Here is a 19,523-nt window from a genome sequence, read left to right on the forward strand (position 1 = left end):
CCTCTAGACAAAGAATAGATTTGTTACCTCGAAATAGAACTGGTCCTTTACTTCATTGTTCAAATTCATAAAAACAGAATCTTAGACCTATAAAAACAGATCTTAATTTAAGTCGGCAATATGGGCAGTCTTTTCCAAGGGCAACAAAAGCTTGTTCTGCTTTCATGAACACAACAATCTACTTCATCATAAGATGACATATTTTAGTTTCACTCATGCATTACAGAGCAGACGCAGCACAATTTCAAGAGTTATTTTTATTCTCAGCTTTGAACTAATATAAGAGCTAATATAAAAAACAATTCATGTTCAGTGTAATTTTAACTCTCTATGGTACAATGTTGGCTTTGTAACCTTGATCTTTCTTCCCTTTCTTGCTATTCAGAAACAAATATATAACACATTGTATGGTTAGAATTGCGAAGTCATTTCTGTTTCCTGGGTCTCACTTACATAGAAAAAATACGTGCTGATTTAGAAATTCAAAGATTTCTGTACATTTCTTCTGCATCTGATCTACCCCATACTTCTTAGACATTGAAAGATCAATTTTGTCTAAACTACAGTAGTTTTAAAGAAAATTGAGAAAACATACTACGCTATATACAATATTTACACTACATTGGAATTACAGTAATGGAATTTCACTGGCAATTTATATCAATTACAATAGCATCAGTTATATTATTGCTGTTAAACTTAATGGAAAGGACATAAAGAAGAGTGATTCTTCTTTATAGAACAATAGTGAAGAATAAATAATGATTCATTCAACTTTTAGGAGTTTCAAATGTATGAATGTATCAATCTTCACAAGAAAAATTTACTTAATTTGTGGTGAAATTGGGCATTGAGTATACATAAACGAGTACAATTTCTTTTATCAGTTTTATTACCTATTTTCTGTCGAAAATGCTGCATTATATTGCATCATTACAACAAAATATCCATACTATGGAACAGTGGATCTTAACTGGAACATAACATAAATTATAACATATAGTTTGTACAAAACAGCATTGTTTTATTTAAATAATTACATTTAATTAATGCATTTTTCTTTTGTTTTTGCTCTGAAGAAAAATCATATCTTCATATGCAGTTTTTACTACATTGTGCAGCGTCAGCAAACAATTCATCAAGTGTCAGAAATTCAAAAACAGTTTTTGTTTACCGTGTATTCTTCAAACAGAGGCCAGACAAATTCTGCATCTGGAGAACTTAAGAAAACAATGTTACTTTTTTTTTTTTCTTTAAAAAACAAACAGACTTAAGATTAACAATTTTAACCCTTGTGTGTCCTTACGGACATTGGATATTTTTGTCTTTTTCAGTTTTGTTTTTCTGATCATTGAAAAAAAAAAAAAAAATCCGTGGCGACGGCAATCCGTCCGCTCAGTTTATTAACCGTAGCCTACTCACGAATTCTCAAACTTCCCTCGGTTTAACAAATCGTGCTCACGGGTTAATAAACCGTACCCACGAGTTTCTAATCCGCGCTCTCAGATTTGTAAACCGTGCCTTCAATTTTTGCAATCTGTACCCACAAATTCATAAACCGTGCCCACGCTTTCGCAGTCCGTTCCGTTTGTAAACTGTACTCACGGATTTGTGGCTCGCCCTCATTTTAGAAGAACACCAGGAGACCGTTGTTAACGAATCATATTTTGTATTGTTTTATTAAATATGAAGTGGAACACATCAAATTGTCTTGCGTCTGCATGTTTAAAGTGATTCTCAATTGTAGCGGGTATAGGGTGGAATATAGGCTAGGCCTTAATATGAATGACGTGCATCAAAATCTTTTGTTTATTTGTGATAATCTTAGCACTTCATTATTATTGTCTAACCAGTATTATGACTGATATTTGACGAATTGCTTTGTTCCTTTTTTGTAAGTTTTGGACAAAAGCGTCTTCTAAATATGTAGCCTGTAGGCATAATTAAAAATAATAATAATATAATAATAATAATAATTATTATTATTATTATTATTATTTGAGTTTATAACTATAAATGAGTTAACTTAGAAATACAGTAATATGTTTTTCATAAAATAATTGATCAATGCTTTATTTGTATAGGCTATAAACTAACCTTTTACAGTTTTGGATAAAATAGGCCTACATTTTTTGCATAATTTTTGCTTAAAAATAAAGCATTCATAAATTATTTCATGATAAATGTCTGTCTTATTACTGTCTTAAGTGAACTTATTTATAGTTATAAACTCAAATAATAATAGGCTAATAATAATAATAATAATTATTATTATTATTACATTTTAGGCTACATATTTAGAAGACGCTTTTGTCCGAAACTTACAAAAAAAGGAACAAAGCAATTTGACAAATTTCAGTCATATACAGGTTAGACAATAATAATAAAGTGCTTATTATCACAAATAAACAAAATATTTTGATGCACGTCATTCATATAGGCCTACCCACTAAAATTGCGAATCACTTTAAACATGCAGACGCAAGACAATTTGATGTGTTCCACTTAATATTCAATAAAACAATATAAAATATGATTCGTTAACAACGGTCTCCTGGTGTTCTTCTAAAATGAGGGCGAGCCTAAATCCGTGAGTAGGCTACAGATTACAAACCCGTGGGAACGGATTGCGAAAGCGTGGGCACGGTTTATGAATTTGTGGGTACAGATTGCAAAAACTGAAGGCACGGTTTACAAATCTGTGAGCGCGGATTAGAAACTCGTGGGTACGGTTTATTAACCCGTGAGCACGATTTGTTAAACCGAGGGAACAGTTTGAGAATTCGTGAGTATACGGTTTATAAACTGAGCGGACGGATTGCAAAACCGTCGCCACGGATTGTTTTTTTTTACTCACACAGGTGACCGTACTTTCCAGGCTCCGTAGTACGGCGTCTGGCGTGAGAGCAGCGATTAAATATTGCACCAATTTTGTAATTGGCTGTTATGTAATGTGGTGTGGGGCCAAAGTGGGCCAAGCTTCTGATTGGGTGGGCCAGGCCCACTCTGGTCCCCCCGTGGAGCCCCCGAGCCGGACCTGCTGAGGCATGATGCCATGTCTTCCTATGTCTGAGGTCTGAGGATGTCCTGAAATGTACACCGTACTAGCATTGTATATTTATTTATTTATTTAAGTATGATTAAGTGAGTTCATGTCATGAGAAACTCAGGATCTCATGATCGCCCACTGTTGGATTACATCATCATTTACCTCTCCAGGTAAAGCCCTGCCCACAATGACAAACACTATTTGCAGAGAAGTGGTGCCTGGAGTCTTGAGCGCGAGCACACACACAAGCACACACACGGTTTCAGCCAAAACAAAAACTATACCCTCGGCCGCCAAATTTTCCGAAGGTTGTTTTTTTTATCCATTTATTTTATTTCTCTCCTCTCTTCCCCGTCGCTGTTTATTGATACTCTCGACGAATTTATTACTTATAGTGAGTTTTTAAATCTCCTCAGATGTTCCTGTATGTTCTCCTGGCGTGTGTTGGGATCGTGCAGTGTTTTCCTACTGGACTGGTCAGCGGATCGTGTGGATCTTTGATGCCTGTTCACGGGGCTAACGCTCAGACCAGCAATTCTCCGTTCACCGTTAACGTTACTGCTGGCAATACCACCTTTAAAGAGGGAGATGAAATCACAGGTGAGGCTGTTCTTCTGCAACTGCTATGAGTTGTGTAGGACATGCTTTAGCATTTAAACGCTTGTACAGCTTTTAGGGGATTCATATGTTGAGTGTTAATGAACAGTTTATTTTATTTTGTACACCTTAATATGTGTTATAGAAAGTTTTTGTAGTTTGTAGTAGTTTAAAGTAGTTTTGATGAAGTGCACACTGTACTCTTTATAAAATAAAGAAGGAATATATCGTCTACTAGACTACTTACTAAGTATACTATTGTATATTTAGCCTGACATTTAAAAAAATATTATTACAACATTTATAACACTTACACTAACATTTGAATTGTTAACTTTAGTTAACTGCATTACTTAAATCGCCTAATGCATTCACAATGGTTACACTATAATTATACTATACTACACAATACTATACTATACTATTCATTAATTAATGACTGCCAATCAGGTTTTTACAAGGTCAATTTTGAACTATTTTAATAATCAGAATTTTTTTTATTGTATCATAATCATACATCAGTTTATCTATGCTAGTTCAGGGTCTGTCTGTATCTAAAGAAATTCCACTGAACTGTTTCTTCTTTCTCAGTATCTCTAAGCGCACAATCAGGAGATAATTTCAAAGGGTTTATGTTACAAGCAAATCTAGTTGGATCGGTAGATCCCATTGGCACTTTTAATGTGACGGACAGTGAAGCACAGGTCATCTCCTGCAGTAGCGTGGCTGTGAGTTTTTCTACATTGTATTTTTATTACATTACTTGCTTCCATTACTAATGGGATGACATTGATGTATTTTTTGTTTTAAAAATAACAGCATTGACATATATTATATTATATTATATTATATTATATTATATTATATTATATTATATTATATTATCCAGAATGGAGCAGTTTCTCACAAAACAAGCACTGTAAAGACTTCAATGCAAGCTAAATGGACGGCTCCTACATCTGGACAGCTTGGCAATATAGAGTTCAGGTATACATTTTCCTGTGTCATTAAATGTATTGATTTATAATTTGTATGATGGTATTAGTTAGTGTGATTTTTAATGGATTTTTTTTTCAGAGCAACATTTGTTAGAAGTAAAGAAATCTTTTGGGTTGGTGTCAAGAGCTCTACTGTTGTGTATAATGGTACAGGAACAACTGCTACTGTAGCTCCGACTGTACGTTTTACACCTACATCTACAAAAACATGAAATCTAGGAATATGTCGATCTGTTCTCGTATGTTTTTTTTATATTCAGCACAAATTGCTCTGTTCATTTCAGGTTCCATCAAATCTTGATTGTGGGAAAACCAAAGTCTGCTTCAGTCAGCCTAACAACTGTGACCCAACTACCAGCACATCCTGTTACTTCATGGCAGTTCAGACATCATCTAACCAATCTGAAATGACCATCGAAATGTTTGGCCAGTCTGATGGATATGTCGCCATTGGGTTTTCAGATGACCAGAGAATGGTACATGCTCTTATACTTGCTCATGAGATATCAGCAGGCCCAAAGGGAATCTGCTGACCTTTTCTACTTAATTTATCTAAAAACATTTAACAAACAAACCTTCATGAAATGTGGAATGTGTAGAACTTTGGGAGTGATGGGTGTGGGACTGGTATGTGTCCATACACTGTAAACATCCAAGTCGGTGTCACCATTTTGGACATATTATATTTCACCTGAAACATGAGATCTATCTGCTGAATCTTTTCTGGAGGACTACCTCCGTCAGCACTGACTCATTATTGTGCAATTCTCAACAAACATCAGCAAAACCCATGTGTGATTTTGTTTTTCCAGGGACAATGAGACAACATTATGTTTATATGGGTTTAAGAAGTGTTTTGTTTGTATTTCCAGGGCAATGACGACATCTACATTTGTATAAAGAACAGCGTTGGCGTCCTCGAAGTGCAACACGCTTATTCCACAGGAAGACAGACTCCAAATATTCTCGAACTGGTACAGTTCGCTTCCATTCCTCTAGTGTGCCACCATTTCTAACTGTTGTTTCATAAAATATCATCACTCACATACATATTCTACATTGTTTACAGGGGAATGTGACTAATATCAAGACAGAGTTGATGAATGGAAATATCAATTGTTCTTTTACTTCTCGTAATGCCATTAGCACAGCAAGTAGAGCAACGTCCACTAGCCAGTACTTCCTCATGATTGCTTCCGGACCCTCCAATCAAGGTCAGTGGTTTATCCAGCCTGATTTAAAATGTATATCAAATGTAAAATTGTAGATTTTGAACAAAAACTGTCAAATGTAATGCAGTGTTATTTTAGTATAATTCTATACTATTGTAGTATTTATTAATAATTTCACTTTTATTTGATATTTTCCGTTTAATTTTTACATTTATTTTTAATTTTTAATAATGTTATGTGCTTTTGTAATTTTGTTAGTTTTTTAAATGTTTCTTTGGCTTTATTTTTATATGGTAACACTTTAATTTAGGGGTCCAATTTTCACTATTAACTAGTTGCTTATTAGCATGCATATTACTAGGATACTGGCTGTTTATTAGTACTTATAAAGCAGATATTAATGACTTATTCTTCATGACCTTATTCTACATCCCTAATCCTACCCAATACCTAAACGTTACAATAAGCAGCAAAAGTAATAGTTAATAGTTAGTTAATAGTGAGAATTGGACCTTACCCCTAAAGTGTGACCTTTTATTTTATTTATTTGAGTAATTTTCAGTCATTTTAGCTCTTATTTCAGTTGCCAATGCAACATTTCTAATTTTCATTTTTCATCTAATGTTTATATTCTATTTTAGTTCAGCTTTAAAGAAAGGAAAATTATTTTTAAAAATTAATAAACTCCCTTTGCACTTTATACTAGTCAACGTATGCTTTCATTGTATGCATAAGAAGAGTGGCATAAACATCTTCTTTTGTGTTTTCTGGGAGAAAAAAATGTCAGTGGTTTGGAACAGCATGATGGAGAGTAAATGATGAAAGCATCTTATGTCCTTTAACTTAAGAATTACCTTAATTTGTAGGTAACATCCAGTTTCACACAACCCGATACGTCAGCAGCACCAAGGCTGATTTACTGAATCCATCACAGGTCACCACAAACAATGAACAATTCCCAGCAATCGTTAAAGCCCATGGTGAGTACATAATGAAACACATTGGATCCACATTAGAGCCTCACATCAGTGTTACTGTGGTCCTAATGCTACTGATCTGGTTCAGGTGCCCTGATGTTAATCGCCTGGATGACCACGGGCAGTATAGGGATGATGATAGCACGATATTTAAAGGGAGTAGCCAAGGGCCAAGGTTTAGGCGGTAAAGATTTCTGGTTTCTGGTAAGTTTTTATCTGTTTCTACATTGGTTTCCATATTAATCACCTACACAATCATCAACAACGCCAAGAGGCAAAAAACAGAAGTACAGCTCTCAGTGTGTAAAGAGAATAGTAGTAGAAAAAAATGCACATTTTACCCATAATTCAAATCGCATGTATGCATTTGGCTTTTATCCAACTGCATGCAAGGTATCTTTTTTTTAAAGCTCATGCATTCCCTGGGAATCAAACCCATGACCTTGGCGTTGTTAGCACCGTGCCCAACTCTTGGACCTACTGTATTATGCACTTTTTCAAAGTCTTGATTTTGGTGTCTACTAGAACAGGTTTTAATTTCATATTTTAAATTGTTGCAGCAGTGTTCTCTGATTGGTCACCTGGACCAGTGTGTTGTGATTGGTCAACCACATATAGCGTGTTTCGTAAATGTCACACCCATTACCATAACAGCGAGTTTTAAAGGTCCCGTTCTTCGTGATCCCATGTTTCAAACTTTAGTTAGTGTGTAATGTTGTTGTTTGAGTATAAATAATATCTGTAAAATTATAAAGCTCAAAGTTCAATGCCAAGCGAGATATTTTATTTAACAGAAGTTGACTACAACGAACGGCTGGATTGGACTACACCCCTCTACTTCCTTCTTTAATGACGTCACTAGAACCGTGTTTTGACTAACCTCTGCCCACAGGAACACAGGCGTATTGATGGCGAAATGTCAACAGGCGTGGTTGATGTTTATCTATAATCGGATACCGCAAAAGTTTAATTCGAAGTTGTTAGTTTGCTCTGTCCATTTCACCACGGACTGTTTTTCTAACCTGGGATAATATCAAGCAGGCTTCTCTCAGCGTTTCATACTGACGAAGGGGGCAATTTCAACTATATTCCAGCAAGCGGTAAGTAGTGATTTAATATGGAAGTAGCGATCAACTTCACATCGTTTCTCTTAGTAGGATGAAAATAATCTTACTTAAACTGTGATTAATATACAGAAAGCGATCAAAGAACAATCCCTTTCCAATCGCCCAAGCTGTCAATCACACAGCGCGAGTTTATCTGGACACTTGCCAAAACTCATTATGAAATCAATGACGCTGTTACACTGCACAACGAAGCTCTTACTGTATTTATATACCTCATGTTTGCATTGGTGAAATCATTAGTGAGAGTGCAGAAACTGCGTTGCAATGATAAGATCTTTCACGCGATCAACAGGCTGTCATCTGCTCAATGCTCATCACTGCAACCTTTTATGTGATTGAAATAGATCTAAATACTTAAAAAACTTCTCACGATTCGTTAATCCCGATAGCTGTAATAGTAAAAACGTATAATAGCTGTAATAGTAAACGTTTTCCAGATAGTTCTACATGTAATGCCAGATATTTCATATGCAAGGCAAGCATGTCAGCCAATCACAGCAGAGGGCGTTTACACTGAAGTCTCACAGCAGACACGCCCCTTCAAACAGAGTGTTCTATTCAGGGGATGAAATCAGGCTAGGAAATATGCCTTTTATTTCTAAATTATAACAATTTTTGATCTAAAAAACATACTAACATTATAAGGGCACCCTAGGAAACATTATAAAATAATAAAATAATCCATGGAATGGGACCTTTAACACGGTACCTACCAAAACTTGACCAGGCCTCGCCCTTTTTTTTTTGTGACTTGTACATTCCCAGGAGAAAACCCAAGACTACAATCGAGTTGTTTCAGGGAGTTCAGAATCAGTGCGCACTGATGTAGAGAATAACTCCCTTTGGAGTGACTCTGTGCTTTGTGCAGACCTTTTCATCCTCAAACAGCAACATTACACACTAAAGAAAGTTGAAAAGTTGAAAAAGCGTTTTAAAAAATCAGACCTTAATGTCAACTGGATCAAGTTTGTAAAAATATGGATTTTAATTTTTTTGCTGTTTAGACTATACATGCCAAGAAAAAAACCTAAACAAAGCCAGTATCCTGCCCATGTGGGCCCCTTTATCTAACTCGTCATCTCATTTGTAAAGTGAATTACATGTCATGTTGACATATCTGTTTCATCAGCATGACAGTGGGAAAAATTCTTTGATAAATGCTTTGCAGTAATACGTATGTGTGCAGTTAGTGCAAGTAAGATAAGATAAGAAGTTATGGTGTGTGAACATCACTTGCCATTAACAATCTTTATTGCATTATATAACGCTTAACAGTTTATAGCAATTTTACCTTTATACAACCAATCTATAAATGCATAGATAATATTGAGTAACTTGCGTTTCAGCACAATATCAGCACTAGAATAAATGGACTGGATCTAGCTAATGTACATTCAAAACATTTTCATTTTGAATGCTTTCCTGTAGCTCAAACGGTAGAGCGCTGTCGCTTGCAACGCCAAGGTCATGGGTTCGATTCCCAGGGAAAGCAAGAATTGATAAGAACTGATAAGAATGTAAATGTGTACCTTGAAATGCAATGTAAGTCGCTTTGGATAAAAGTGTCTGCCAAATGCATAAATGTAAATGAATGTTCATAGGCTGGTTTTATGCATAATGTAATGCTGTTAAAAACATACAGTAAGTTTAACCAAATGATTAAAAATGACTCAATATGATTTGTTTGTTGATCCACAGGCCCACGTGTCTCTGATGGTCCTGTCGGTCATAGCCACAGCCATTGCATTTATACTGGTGTTTTCTTATGCGCAGGATTGGGCTGGGGTAAATCAAAATAAATTGAATTTTACACACACATACACACACACACGTTCATTTTTTTATGTTTTTGAAAGAAGTGTCTTATGCTCACCAAGGCTGCGTTTATTTGATAAACAATACAGTAAAAACAGCAAAATTGTGAAATATTATTACAATTAAAAACAAAACTATTTTCTATATTAATATTTTTTCAAATGTAATTTATTTCTGTAGTGCAAAGCTGAATTTTCAGCACCGTTTCTCCAGTCTTCAGGGTCACATGATCCTTTAGAAATCACTCTAATATGCTGATTTGCTGCTGAGCCAAATTGTTATAGGAATAGTGGAATATATATATACTATAGCAACACAGCAACATGATGACAGACACTATTGTTCAATGTTCAGTAAATGAAATAATATTCAATTTGAATAATTGGCAGTAAAAACATGCAGTGAAAACACTTCCACACAGTTACAGTATATCCATATATCCATATAAAGACATTGTGTTTTAAATTGATGTTTGAAGTGAAGTGTTTTGTGCTGACGTACTGTGATCTGTGTGTGTAGGGAGCTCATCCTGTCCTGGGCTGTTTGGTGATGATCCTCAGTCTCATTCAGCCCATAGTCGCTGCTTTCCGCTGTGAGCCGCAGGATGAGCGGTGAGAAACTTCACTTCTCTTATGCAGAAAGGACATGGAAAGGCAAGGGGTCACGCATTATTATTATTAATCTAATGGTTTTCTTTGCAGGAGGTTTATTTTCAACTGGGCCCATTCCTTTATTGCTTTAGCTATCAAAGCCCTCGCAGGTATGACAACAACTTTATTATCTTCATCAAAATCTTCCATTTCCTCAGATGAAAACAATATCTCTTTTTATTCTGTGACAGTTGCTGCAATTTTCACTGGTCTGGAGCTGTTTGAAGCATATAAGACGGATGGATGGATGTTGAAAGTTATGGGAGGTTTTATTACCTGGGAGGCCCTGACGTACATTCTTCAAGATCTTAACTTTCGTGCCAAGAAAAAAGGTAACGCTGCATTCACACTGGGAAAGTTACTTGAAAATACCAATGCTGTAATTTGTAAGAAGCATAACACCCTTTTTATTTATTTACTTATTTTTTATGCATTTTATACACTACACTACCTTTTAAAAGTTTGGGGTTGGTAACATTTTTGAAAGAAGTCTCTTCTGCTCACCAAGGCTGCATTTATTTGATCAAAATTACAGTAAAAACAGTAATATTGTGAAAAATTATTACAATTTCAAATAACTGTTTTCTATTTTAATATAGTTTTAAAATGTAATTTATTTCTGTGATGCAAAGCTGAATTTTCAGCATCATTACTTTCAGTCTTCAGTGTCACATGATCCTTCAGAAATCAATCTAATATGCTGATTTGATGCTCAAGAAACATTTCTTATTATTATCAATGTTAAAAACAGTGCAATTCTTTGATGAATAGAAAGTTCAAAATAACTGAAATCTTGAAATTTTGTAACATTATAAATATTTTTACTGCCACTTTTGATAACTTTAATGTATCCTTGCTGAATAAAATTAATTTCTTTAAAAAAAGAAAATCTTACTGACCCCAAACTGTTTGAACAGTAGTGTATATTTATATTTGTATATCATATTATTATTATTATTGATTTCCACTTTTTCTTGGAATTACACTTTTGGAAATTATTATCTGAAAATGTATTATTTAAACAATCCAATGCATAAAAGGTTTATTTCACCCTTGTCATTTTATTTTAGATTCTGATATTTTCAGCTGTGGATCGGTAAGTCCAACTTCAAGACATATGGGTTTAGTCTCATTACAGTATATAGATAATTTAGTAGACTACATAAATAAAAGGCGATTTCATGTTTTAAAGTAATATGTTTGTTTTATTTTTGTTAGGCGAAACCTGAAATAGTCCTGCTTCTGGTGTTTTTGTTGGGAAACCTGGCCTTCTTGATAGCACTTCTTGTTGGAATAGGCACTACTTAAGTACACCCAATATGCATCGGCCTTCCTCACTGGTTGAAGCAACACACTATCATTGTACAAGTATAGTTTATATATATATATATATCATATGATCCCAGAAGTATCTCTACACAATTTTTTTTTTTTTTTCATTTTTAGTTAATATTGCATTCTTTCTGTGCTAATACCAATGATAGATTCACCATTGTGCCTTTGAGTGTAATGAATGTAAGTGCGAGTTGCTGTTGGGAGACCGTTCTTGCAATAACTGTACTGTCAGTTGCTCACTGAGATGGAAGAACAATAGTGTAATCATCTCGGTCTCTAATTACAGAGGTCAGAAAACAAGTCATCCAAATGTGTTTTATTTAAAAACTTTACAAATGTTAATTAAAGCATTTAAGGAGAATATTTTAACTAAGTGTTTTTATAAATTTGTATGTATATAGACATTATACTGTGATTGTAACTTAAGTGTACATGTCAACAGCTTTTATCCACTAGATGGCAGTGTCATGACAGGTATTTTTAAACAACAATGTGACATTTTGTTGTACAGGCTATTGAAGGAATAAATACGAACTCTCTGATATATATTTCGATTAATAAATGAACCATTTTGTTTACTTTTTGGATTAATAATTGCTGATTTGCTCACGCTAAGATGTATGAATGAATGATGAATATTAACTGAATGACTAGTTAAACTGTATGATAGAAATCAGGAAAATATATTTTATAAGTGTTGACAGTTTTTTAATTGTTTTATTGCATGTTTAATTGAATTAAATTAATTAAGTGTCTAAAGAGCACTTAAAATGATTTAAGCCTCTAGTATGTGGAATATTTCTGAGTAAAACAGGATAAGAAAAAAGAAAGAAAAACAACTGAAAAAGATTTGAACCATTAGGAATAAAGTGTTAAAAGTGAGGACTTGATGATGTCTGCAAAAATAAAGATAATTTCAGAGACGGAGAAAGTTGTTACATTTTCATGAAAGATTATGAAAACAATTTAATTTGGAAAAACATGCACAGATAAATGGTTTGCATTAAGAGCGGAAATGTGTGTTGTAAACTGTAAACAGTATCAATTTTGAATACTTCACTTTACCTCCCTGTCTTGATAAAACATTACACAAAGAAGGGAAAGAAAACTCTTAGTTAGGCTACAGTATGTGGGTGTTCATCTAGTCTTTACACACAGAGCGCTGTGGTGTTCTGGTGTTGATTTAGCAGCTTGTGTGAAGTCAGCTGGTTGGCTTTTATCTTTTACAGTGTTGTGCCTCATGGTTCTTGCTGTTTCAGCACAGGCCTCCTGGTGTTTGACTGGTAAACGTGGAGGACAGTCGTGGCACTGAGGAAACACACAGGAAAAAAGCACAATACTAGCAGTCTGCTGTGTGCCCGATTCACAGGCCGACTGAGTCGGGGTCAGGGGCCGTCCTTTCAACTTGCTTTGATTCAGAGTCTCCTCTTTCAAAGTCACCACAACAATATTTCATATTGGTCACTTTCTCAGTTGAAAAAAAGACTATTTTATGACAGTTTTGTCTGAATCAAGAAGTGATATTATTGACTTCTGAATTGTCATTTTCAGGTGGGACGCAGTTGCCAGTGTTATTTTAGTGTTATTTGTATACTTTTATATATATTTTTTAGTAATATTTTAGCTTTAATTTTTACAGTATGTTTTAATTTGTTTAATGTTTAGTAGTTTAATTTTTGTCTTGTTTATTCATTTCCAGTTTTTAGTGCTTCAACTTAAACTTATTAAGTTTAACTTTATTAACTTAATTTAAATTTGACAATTTCCTCGTCTTCTAGCGTTATATTTAACATAACGTGTTTAATGTGCTTTCTGATTTTTTGCGTGATGAAAATCATTTGAAATAATTTATCACTAAACAAAAATAACACATCTCAGCGAGTTAGCCGACTCGTGTTATCATTTTGTTTGCCTGTCTCCCGCCCTTGAAAAGCGGTGGACGTGGTTAAGTTAGGTAAATTTTGAACTTTTGTCCACAATTTTTTTCCGTAAATTTCATTAAAACGATATGACAGAATATTGACTAAATTTAAAGGATATTTTCATCAATAGACAAAACCTGTAAAAAAAAAAACACTGCAAGGAGTGCATATCTTGTTATGAATATAGTGGTATATTGTGAGTTAAAGGAGACATATCATGCTTTTAAATCGTTCCTTTTTACATATAAATCATACATTTGTAGTCTATATAAAGCGGAACTGCAATGCTTGGGTCTGAATTCCTCATTATTATAGCTCCACGGGCCCCTTTTCAACCCCTTTTCTGATGTGCGTCTGAGAGCAACTCGTTTTGGTGCAGTCTCTTTAAATACAATTGAGACACTTCATACCCCGCCCCCTCTCCAGGATGCAGACGTGACACTCGGTTCAACTCCACCCCGTTCGGCCATTTTTGTAGTTTGATAGCAGAGATACGATTATCTAGCGGCACAGAAACTTTTTATTCACACGTTATTAACAAAATGTCAACAACGGAAGACTTGTCCAGCCAGCCTTACATGTTCGAGCCAGAGTCGGAGCCGGAGCGAGATGAAAATGAAGACGACGAACCTGCAGAACAACGTCTTCATATGGATGTATCGCAATGGTGTGTTACTGTATTTACACATGAAACTTTGGTCTTCCGACCTTTTACCACCGTGTCGATTTATTTTGATTAAAATGTGCGAGGGAGAGAGAGCAAGACAGCGTCTAGTTTGGAGACGGTGTCTTGTTTACACTTTCGCCTGGCTCCGAAGAGAGAGAGAGAGTGCGTGCGCGCGACCGGGTCTCTCTCTCTCTGCTCGTTCTTTCAGTTAAACATGCGTCCTGTCACAAGCGCGGCAGTTTATCTACATTAGACGGTGTAATGAAGCGTGTGGGTTACTACATCCAACAACCGAACATTTTAACTTACCCTCTCGTAACTTCTGCATCTTTTAGCTTGGACTACAAAATTGCAGCGAGAAATAAAAATGGTGGATTGCTCGAAGTGTTGGGCTGGAAGTCAATGTCCTTATTTGGCAGTTCCGCTGCAAATACTGTGACGTAATAGTTCACAAAACGTCATAGATAACAGAAAAATCGGAACAGGTTGAAAAATAAGGCCAAAACAGAATATAAAGATATCAACGAAGCACCTGAAGAGAATAATTTCAACTTTTCTGTACTTCTAAACACTCCAAATATACAACAAAATGCTTTTAAGGGCTAAAAAAAGTGGATTTAGCATGATATGCCCCCTTTAAGGTTAGGAAAAGTCAGCTTATCTACACGGACCCAAGATAGACATGTGCTTTGGTTTTTCATTAAATGGGAGCGGGTGACCATGCAGGATCTGGATTTGGAAGCACACAGGCTGGACAGCAGTCAGACAAAGTGGGCGTTTGGTATATTTGGGACGTCGCACCCCAGCCTGAGGTAAAGTTAACAGCCTTGACATCAATTGAAAAACCAGAGCGAAACTTAGGCCCTGCCGCATAAAACAAGACGTCAAAACACCACAAATTCTACAGGTAAATTATTTATCTTTACGCAATGGTTTGTTGGAGTTCCTCAATTCTCATTTGAATCCCTTACTGCTTTGAACTTGCCTTGATGATGCAGTGAACTGCAGAGTGAATCATGGGAGACTGTCTGAATGATGTTCATTAGCATGAAGGGTCAGTGATCCGGAGATGCCCTCAGCAGAACTGCCCCGGGCCCCGGGCCCCGGGCCCCTGGACTTGAATAGAGGCATGTTTCTGAAATGCTCACTATGACTTGTTGGATGTATTTCCCTAAACAGGGGATGTTTTTAAGCTGTTTTGGAGGATTACATCCTGCTGGTTTTCATTCATCCAAATGCAACTTGATGAAAACCATATTAGATTCAATGTATATTTCATCTATGTTCCAAAAGATATTAATTAATAATCACAACATTAATCTGATATGAAATGCACTTCTGTTCAGATATATATATTTCTGGCTTTTAGTGGAAATCATTTTCTGGGCTGCACAGATTAAACCAGTATCTGAAGTTTATCTTTGAAAATGTCTTGTTGGAGACTGGGAAAGTTGAAGCAAAAAATAATCTGTTCTCTACAGGAATTCTGCTTGTAAACACAATTATTTTAGCAAAGAAATTTTCTTCAGGATGTTTCCATCAAAAAAAAAAAAAAAAAAAAAAAAAAAATCAGATATTAGGACATTTAGTTCACCCCTAAAATGTATATTAATTTACCGTTTGAACGTTTATATACAGTTAAATGTTTGATTTTTTTCATACAATGACTGTGAGCAGAGAGATTTAGGCCTACATAACGTATGTGAGGTAATTTTATGATACTTAAATGATGGTTTTTGATCAACAGCTGCGTGAACATAACGTCTGTTTTTGTGTTTGACAGAAGAAAGTTGGAATCAAAATAACAGAAATTTCATTTTGGGGTGAACACTCTCTACAGTTCATTACATTTCTTAATGCGTTTAGTTAATTTTTTTAAACATTTTTTGCCGAATCATTTACTGAAAACCAGTAAGTGTTTTAGACTCACTACAGAATAACTAGAGTATGAGTCTCTGTGTGTCTGTGGTTTCGCGAGAGCCGTTCGTTCTGATGTAATGTCTGTAGCATTAGGTGTGTCTTCCCATTACTGCTGATATATGTAGACACGAGCAGCACAGCTTTCCCCCACTCTGAGATTTCAAAGATTTGGTTTCATCCTTGCTAAAAGAAACAATCTCCTGATACTATTTACAAAGTATCTACATTCAAATCGGTGATCAATTTAGACTGTAAAACTGACCCTATTTTGAATCTATTTTGTTTTCCATCAAACTGTAAATCATTAAACGGTTGTTTTTCGCCATGGCAACTACAGCATACAGTATGTGCCCAAATGAGATGCATGTTGAAACTTCCTCTTGCACAAAATAAGTTTCTGTTCCTTTAACATGATGTTATCTCTCCATATCCTCTTGTTTAGGTGAAGTTATTTAAATTCACATCATTAAACTCGCAGCCCAGTCGAAACTACAGCCGGTCACACGAGTGACTACTTTAAAAGTTAAAACGTTTGGCTTTACAGTGATTAAAATAATTTAATCTTTAAGTGTTTCATTTTTCCTTGACTTATTTTTAATAAATGCTCACATGCAAATACAAGTTCCCTCCCACAAACTTTAAAATGTTCCCGTCAACTGTTCCATTATAGTGGACATTTTAAATACTTTAACATTAAACAAGAGCACCAATGCAATATTCAGCACTCAAGCCATTAATGTTGCTACATGGAAAGTCAATTTGGCCAGACCTTGCTGAGGCTTTACGGATACAATTAAGCTGTCTGCTGATTCACAATCATCTCGCCAAATTAAGCAATAAGGGGTAACCAAATGTACTGCTCCTCCAAGACTCCCGGATTCCTTGCAGTACCATCTAAATCACACTAAATTAGACATTTAACCTGAATTTGAAATAAGGGAGGCACATTAAAGTAATTGTTTATATCACTAATGACCCAGACGCAATCTGGAATATTTAAAACTGACATAATATTTAATTTACACAATTTTGAAAGACTTTCCAAGTTGAGACATAACTCTTTAAGTAACTGTACTTCTAGAGTTACAGGTCTAGACTAGTCTCTCAGCCGCAGAGTTGCACCCACGGACCATTGGCCGAACATTTGATGCATAAGGCATGCGAAATGGGAAACACTTTGGGAATTTCGAAGTCCTCATCTGATTGGTTGGATTCTGCCGGATTTCTGGGAGACGTGTTTGTCGGGTTCTTTAACAGTTCGCCTGGAAACAAAGCTGTCGTGATGCCAAACCCCCTCATGGAAAAAGAGAGTCGTCGTGTTTACAACTGTGGCAATGACGCTTATCAGGATCAGCTCTATGCTGGACTTTCTAAAGCATGTGAAGTTCACGGCATAAACTCTTTAAAAATGTTCAAGAGTTTTTTCTTGAGGCATTTAGGCACTGTCCCAAATGGCACCCTAAAAACTTGTGGTCTTCCAACGAGTCCGTACTTTCGTGACGTAACGTCGCTTTGACTGACTCGAAGAATTCTTTTGAGGAGCTTGCTTCAGTGGCTCAGCAAAAGTGAAAATCATCAATGACAGAATGTTTTTGGCAGAATATTGTGTGTAGAGTGATGAATTACAATGAAACACGAGTTGCATGGTGATGCTCCAGAGCGGTGTCTTGGAAAATCCAGTGAGAACTATAATAATATATGCATCTCTTCCACAGTGAAGCATGGAGGAAGAGGCGCCATTGTGTGGGGAGCCTTTTTAGATCCTGGTATTGGTGAGTTGCTTCACTGTGAAAAGTCATTTAATGCTTTGGAGTACAGGAGAATATTGCCGAATGGCTTACTTCCCACAAATGAAAAGAGAAAATCAGATGTTATTTTTCAACAAGACAATGCTCCTGCCCAAATTACAACGACAACTAAGAAGTGGCTCGAGAACAAGTCCATCAGGCTCGTGTTTTGGCCTGGCCAGAGTCCATATCAGTGAATATTTGTTCTCATATTAAACTCAATCTAACTGGGAGACAGTTAGACTCTACTCATGAACTGTTTGAAGCCATTAACATTGAGTGGAACAACACTGACTCTTTTTCCTGTAAAGTTGTCTGTAAGTTTGGGAAGGCTATTCCGTGCTGTTACTTTATCTACAGCATTTGTGCAATTCTTGCTAATTTCCTGACCAATAATTTCTAGTTAAAATGGTTAAGACCATTAAAAGACAACTAATTATTTTGCCATTTTTGCCCAGGAGTGTATAAGGACACCGACTTTACATTTTCACACCCCTGGTTGACCCCAGGCCACTGGTTCCCCTCATTTTGAACCCTCTGTTATTTTGGCCCCTGCACCCAAAACCTTCAATTTCATCTCAGGTTTAACACATAAACAAGTGTCGTTGTGTTTCTTTCTTCTTCAGAGGATAATAGAGGATTACAGGTGAGGGATCTTCCCTAGAGCCGAGCTGCACTGAGAGGCAGGTGGACCAGGGCTCTCTTCTGGTGGTGAGGAGTTGGCACTCACAGTGATTTTTGCCAAGTAAGAAATGTTCCTGAATCAACATATTTAGTTGATCCTGGAACAACAATCTTGTCTGGAAAATTGAGTCCTAACCCCATTCATAACTTTTCACTAAAATCAGAAGTGAATAACACTGATGTAGAAACACCTAACCCTGGTTGTAAGCCTAAACTTGACATAAACTGTAAACTTGTCCCTCAAATCTAATTGGTTGATTGGAATGTTGTTCCAGGACCAACAAAGATGTCGATCCAGAAACATGTACTTGGTGAAATCACATATACACCGGTGAGAAGTTGGCACTGCGGCCCACCTCATGTGTTTGAGGACACAGCAGGTATCACCTGGAGTGTCTTGGCTAAGTTCTTCTTTTCCTGGTTCAGATGCCCTACAAAAGGAGTATGAAAGAACAACGGTTTGATTGGACACTGGTTTTATGTCTCTGAGGTATTTTTCCCTTAAACAAACTATAGTAACATATGCCAGACAAGCTGTTACACATTTCAGCACATCTGTTTGTTTGATTTCATATTTTACACATAATTTAACACATTAGTGATATTTCCTTTTAAAAATAAGGTTCCAAAATGGGGTTTTCACAATGATGCCGTAAAATAACCATTTTGGGTTCCCCAAAGAACCTTTAAAGGTCCCGTATTATGCCCCTTTTCACAAGATGTAAAATAAGTCTCTGATGTCCCCAGAGTGTGTATGTGAAGTTTCAGCTCAAAATACCCAACAGATAATTTTTTACAGCATGTTTAAATTGTCATTTTTTGG

General features: G+C 35.8%; 1 protein-coding gene across 1 annotated transcript; it reads left to right on the top strand.

Moving 5' to 3' along the window:
• Nucleotides 1-3,269: 3,269 nt before the first annotated feature.
• On the top strand, nt 3,270-12,640 carry LOC307153792 (putative ferric-chelate reductase 1). Its single transcript, XM_079863467.1, has 16 exons — nt 3,270-3,357; nt 3,466-3,649; nt 4,238-4,374; nt 4,536-4,633; nt 4,724-4,823; nt 4,929-5,120; nt 5,517-5,618; nt 5,714-5,858; nt 6,683-6,796; nt 6,882-6,997; nt 9,619-9,705; nt 10,255-10,346; nt 10,437-10,495; nt 10,577-10,717; nt 11,456-11,481; nt 11,604-12,640. The coding sequence occupies exons 2-16, from the start codon at nt 3,466-3,468 to the stop codon at nt 11,691-11,693; spliced, it is 1,683 nt and encodes a 560-aa protein (XP_079719593.1). The 5' UTR covers nt 3,270-3,357; the 3' UTR covers nt 11,694-12,640.
• Nucleotides 12,641-19,523: the final 6,883 nt, after the last annotated feature.

The sequence above is a fragment of the Squalius cephalus genome (assembly GCF_949319135.1).
Source record: "Squalius cephalus genome assembly, chromosome: 25".
NCBI lineage: Eukaryota > Metazoa > Chordata > Actinopteri > Cypriniformes > Leuciscidae > Squalius > Squalius cephalus.

Coding starts and splice junctions, on each gene's coding strand:
- LOC307153792 (XM_079863467.1), top strand. CDS start 3,466: ATGTTCCTGTATGTTCTCCTGGCGTGTGTTGGGATCGTGCAGTGTTTT. Junction 5,121..5,516: donor TTTCAGATGACCAGAGAATG/GTACATGCTCTT, acceptor TTGTATTTCCAG/GGCAATGACGACATCTACAT. Junction 10,718..11,455: donor CTTTCGTGCCAAGAAAAAAG/GTAACGCTGCAT, acceptor ATTTTATTTTAG/ATTCTGATATTTTCAGCTGT.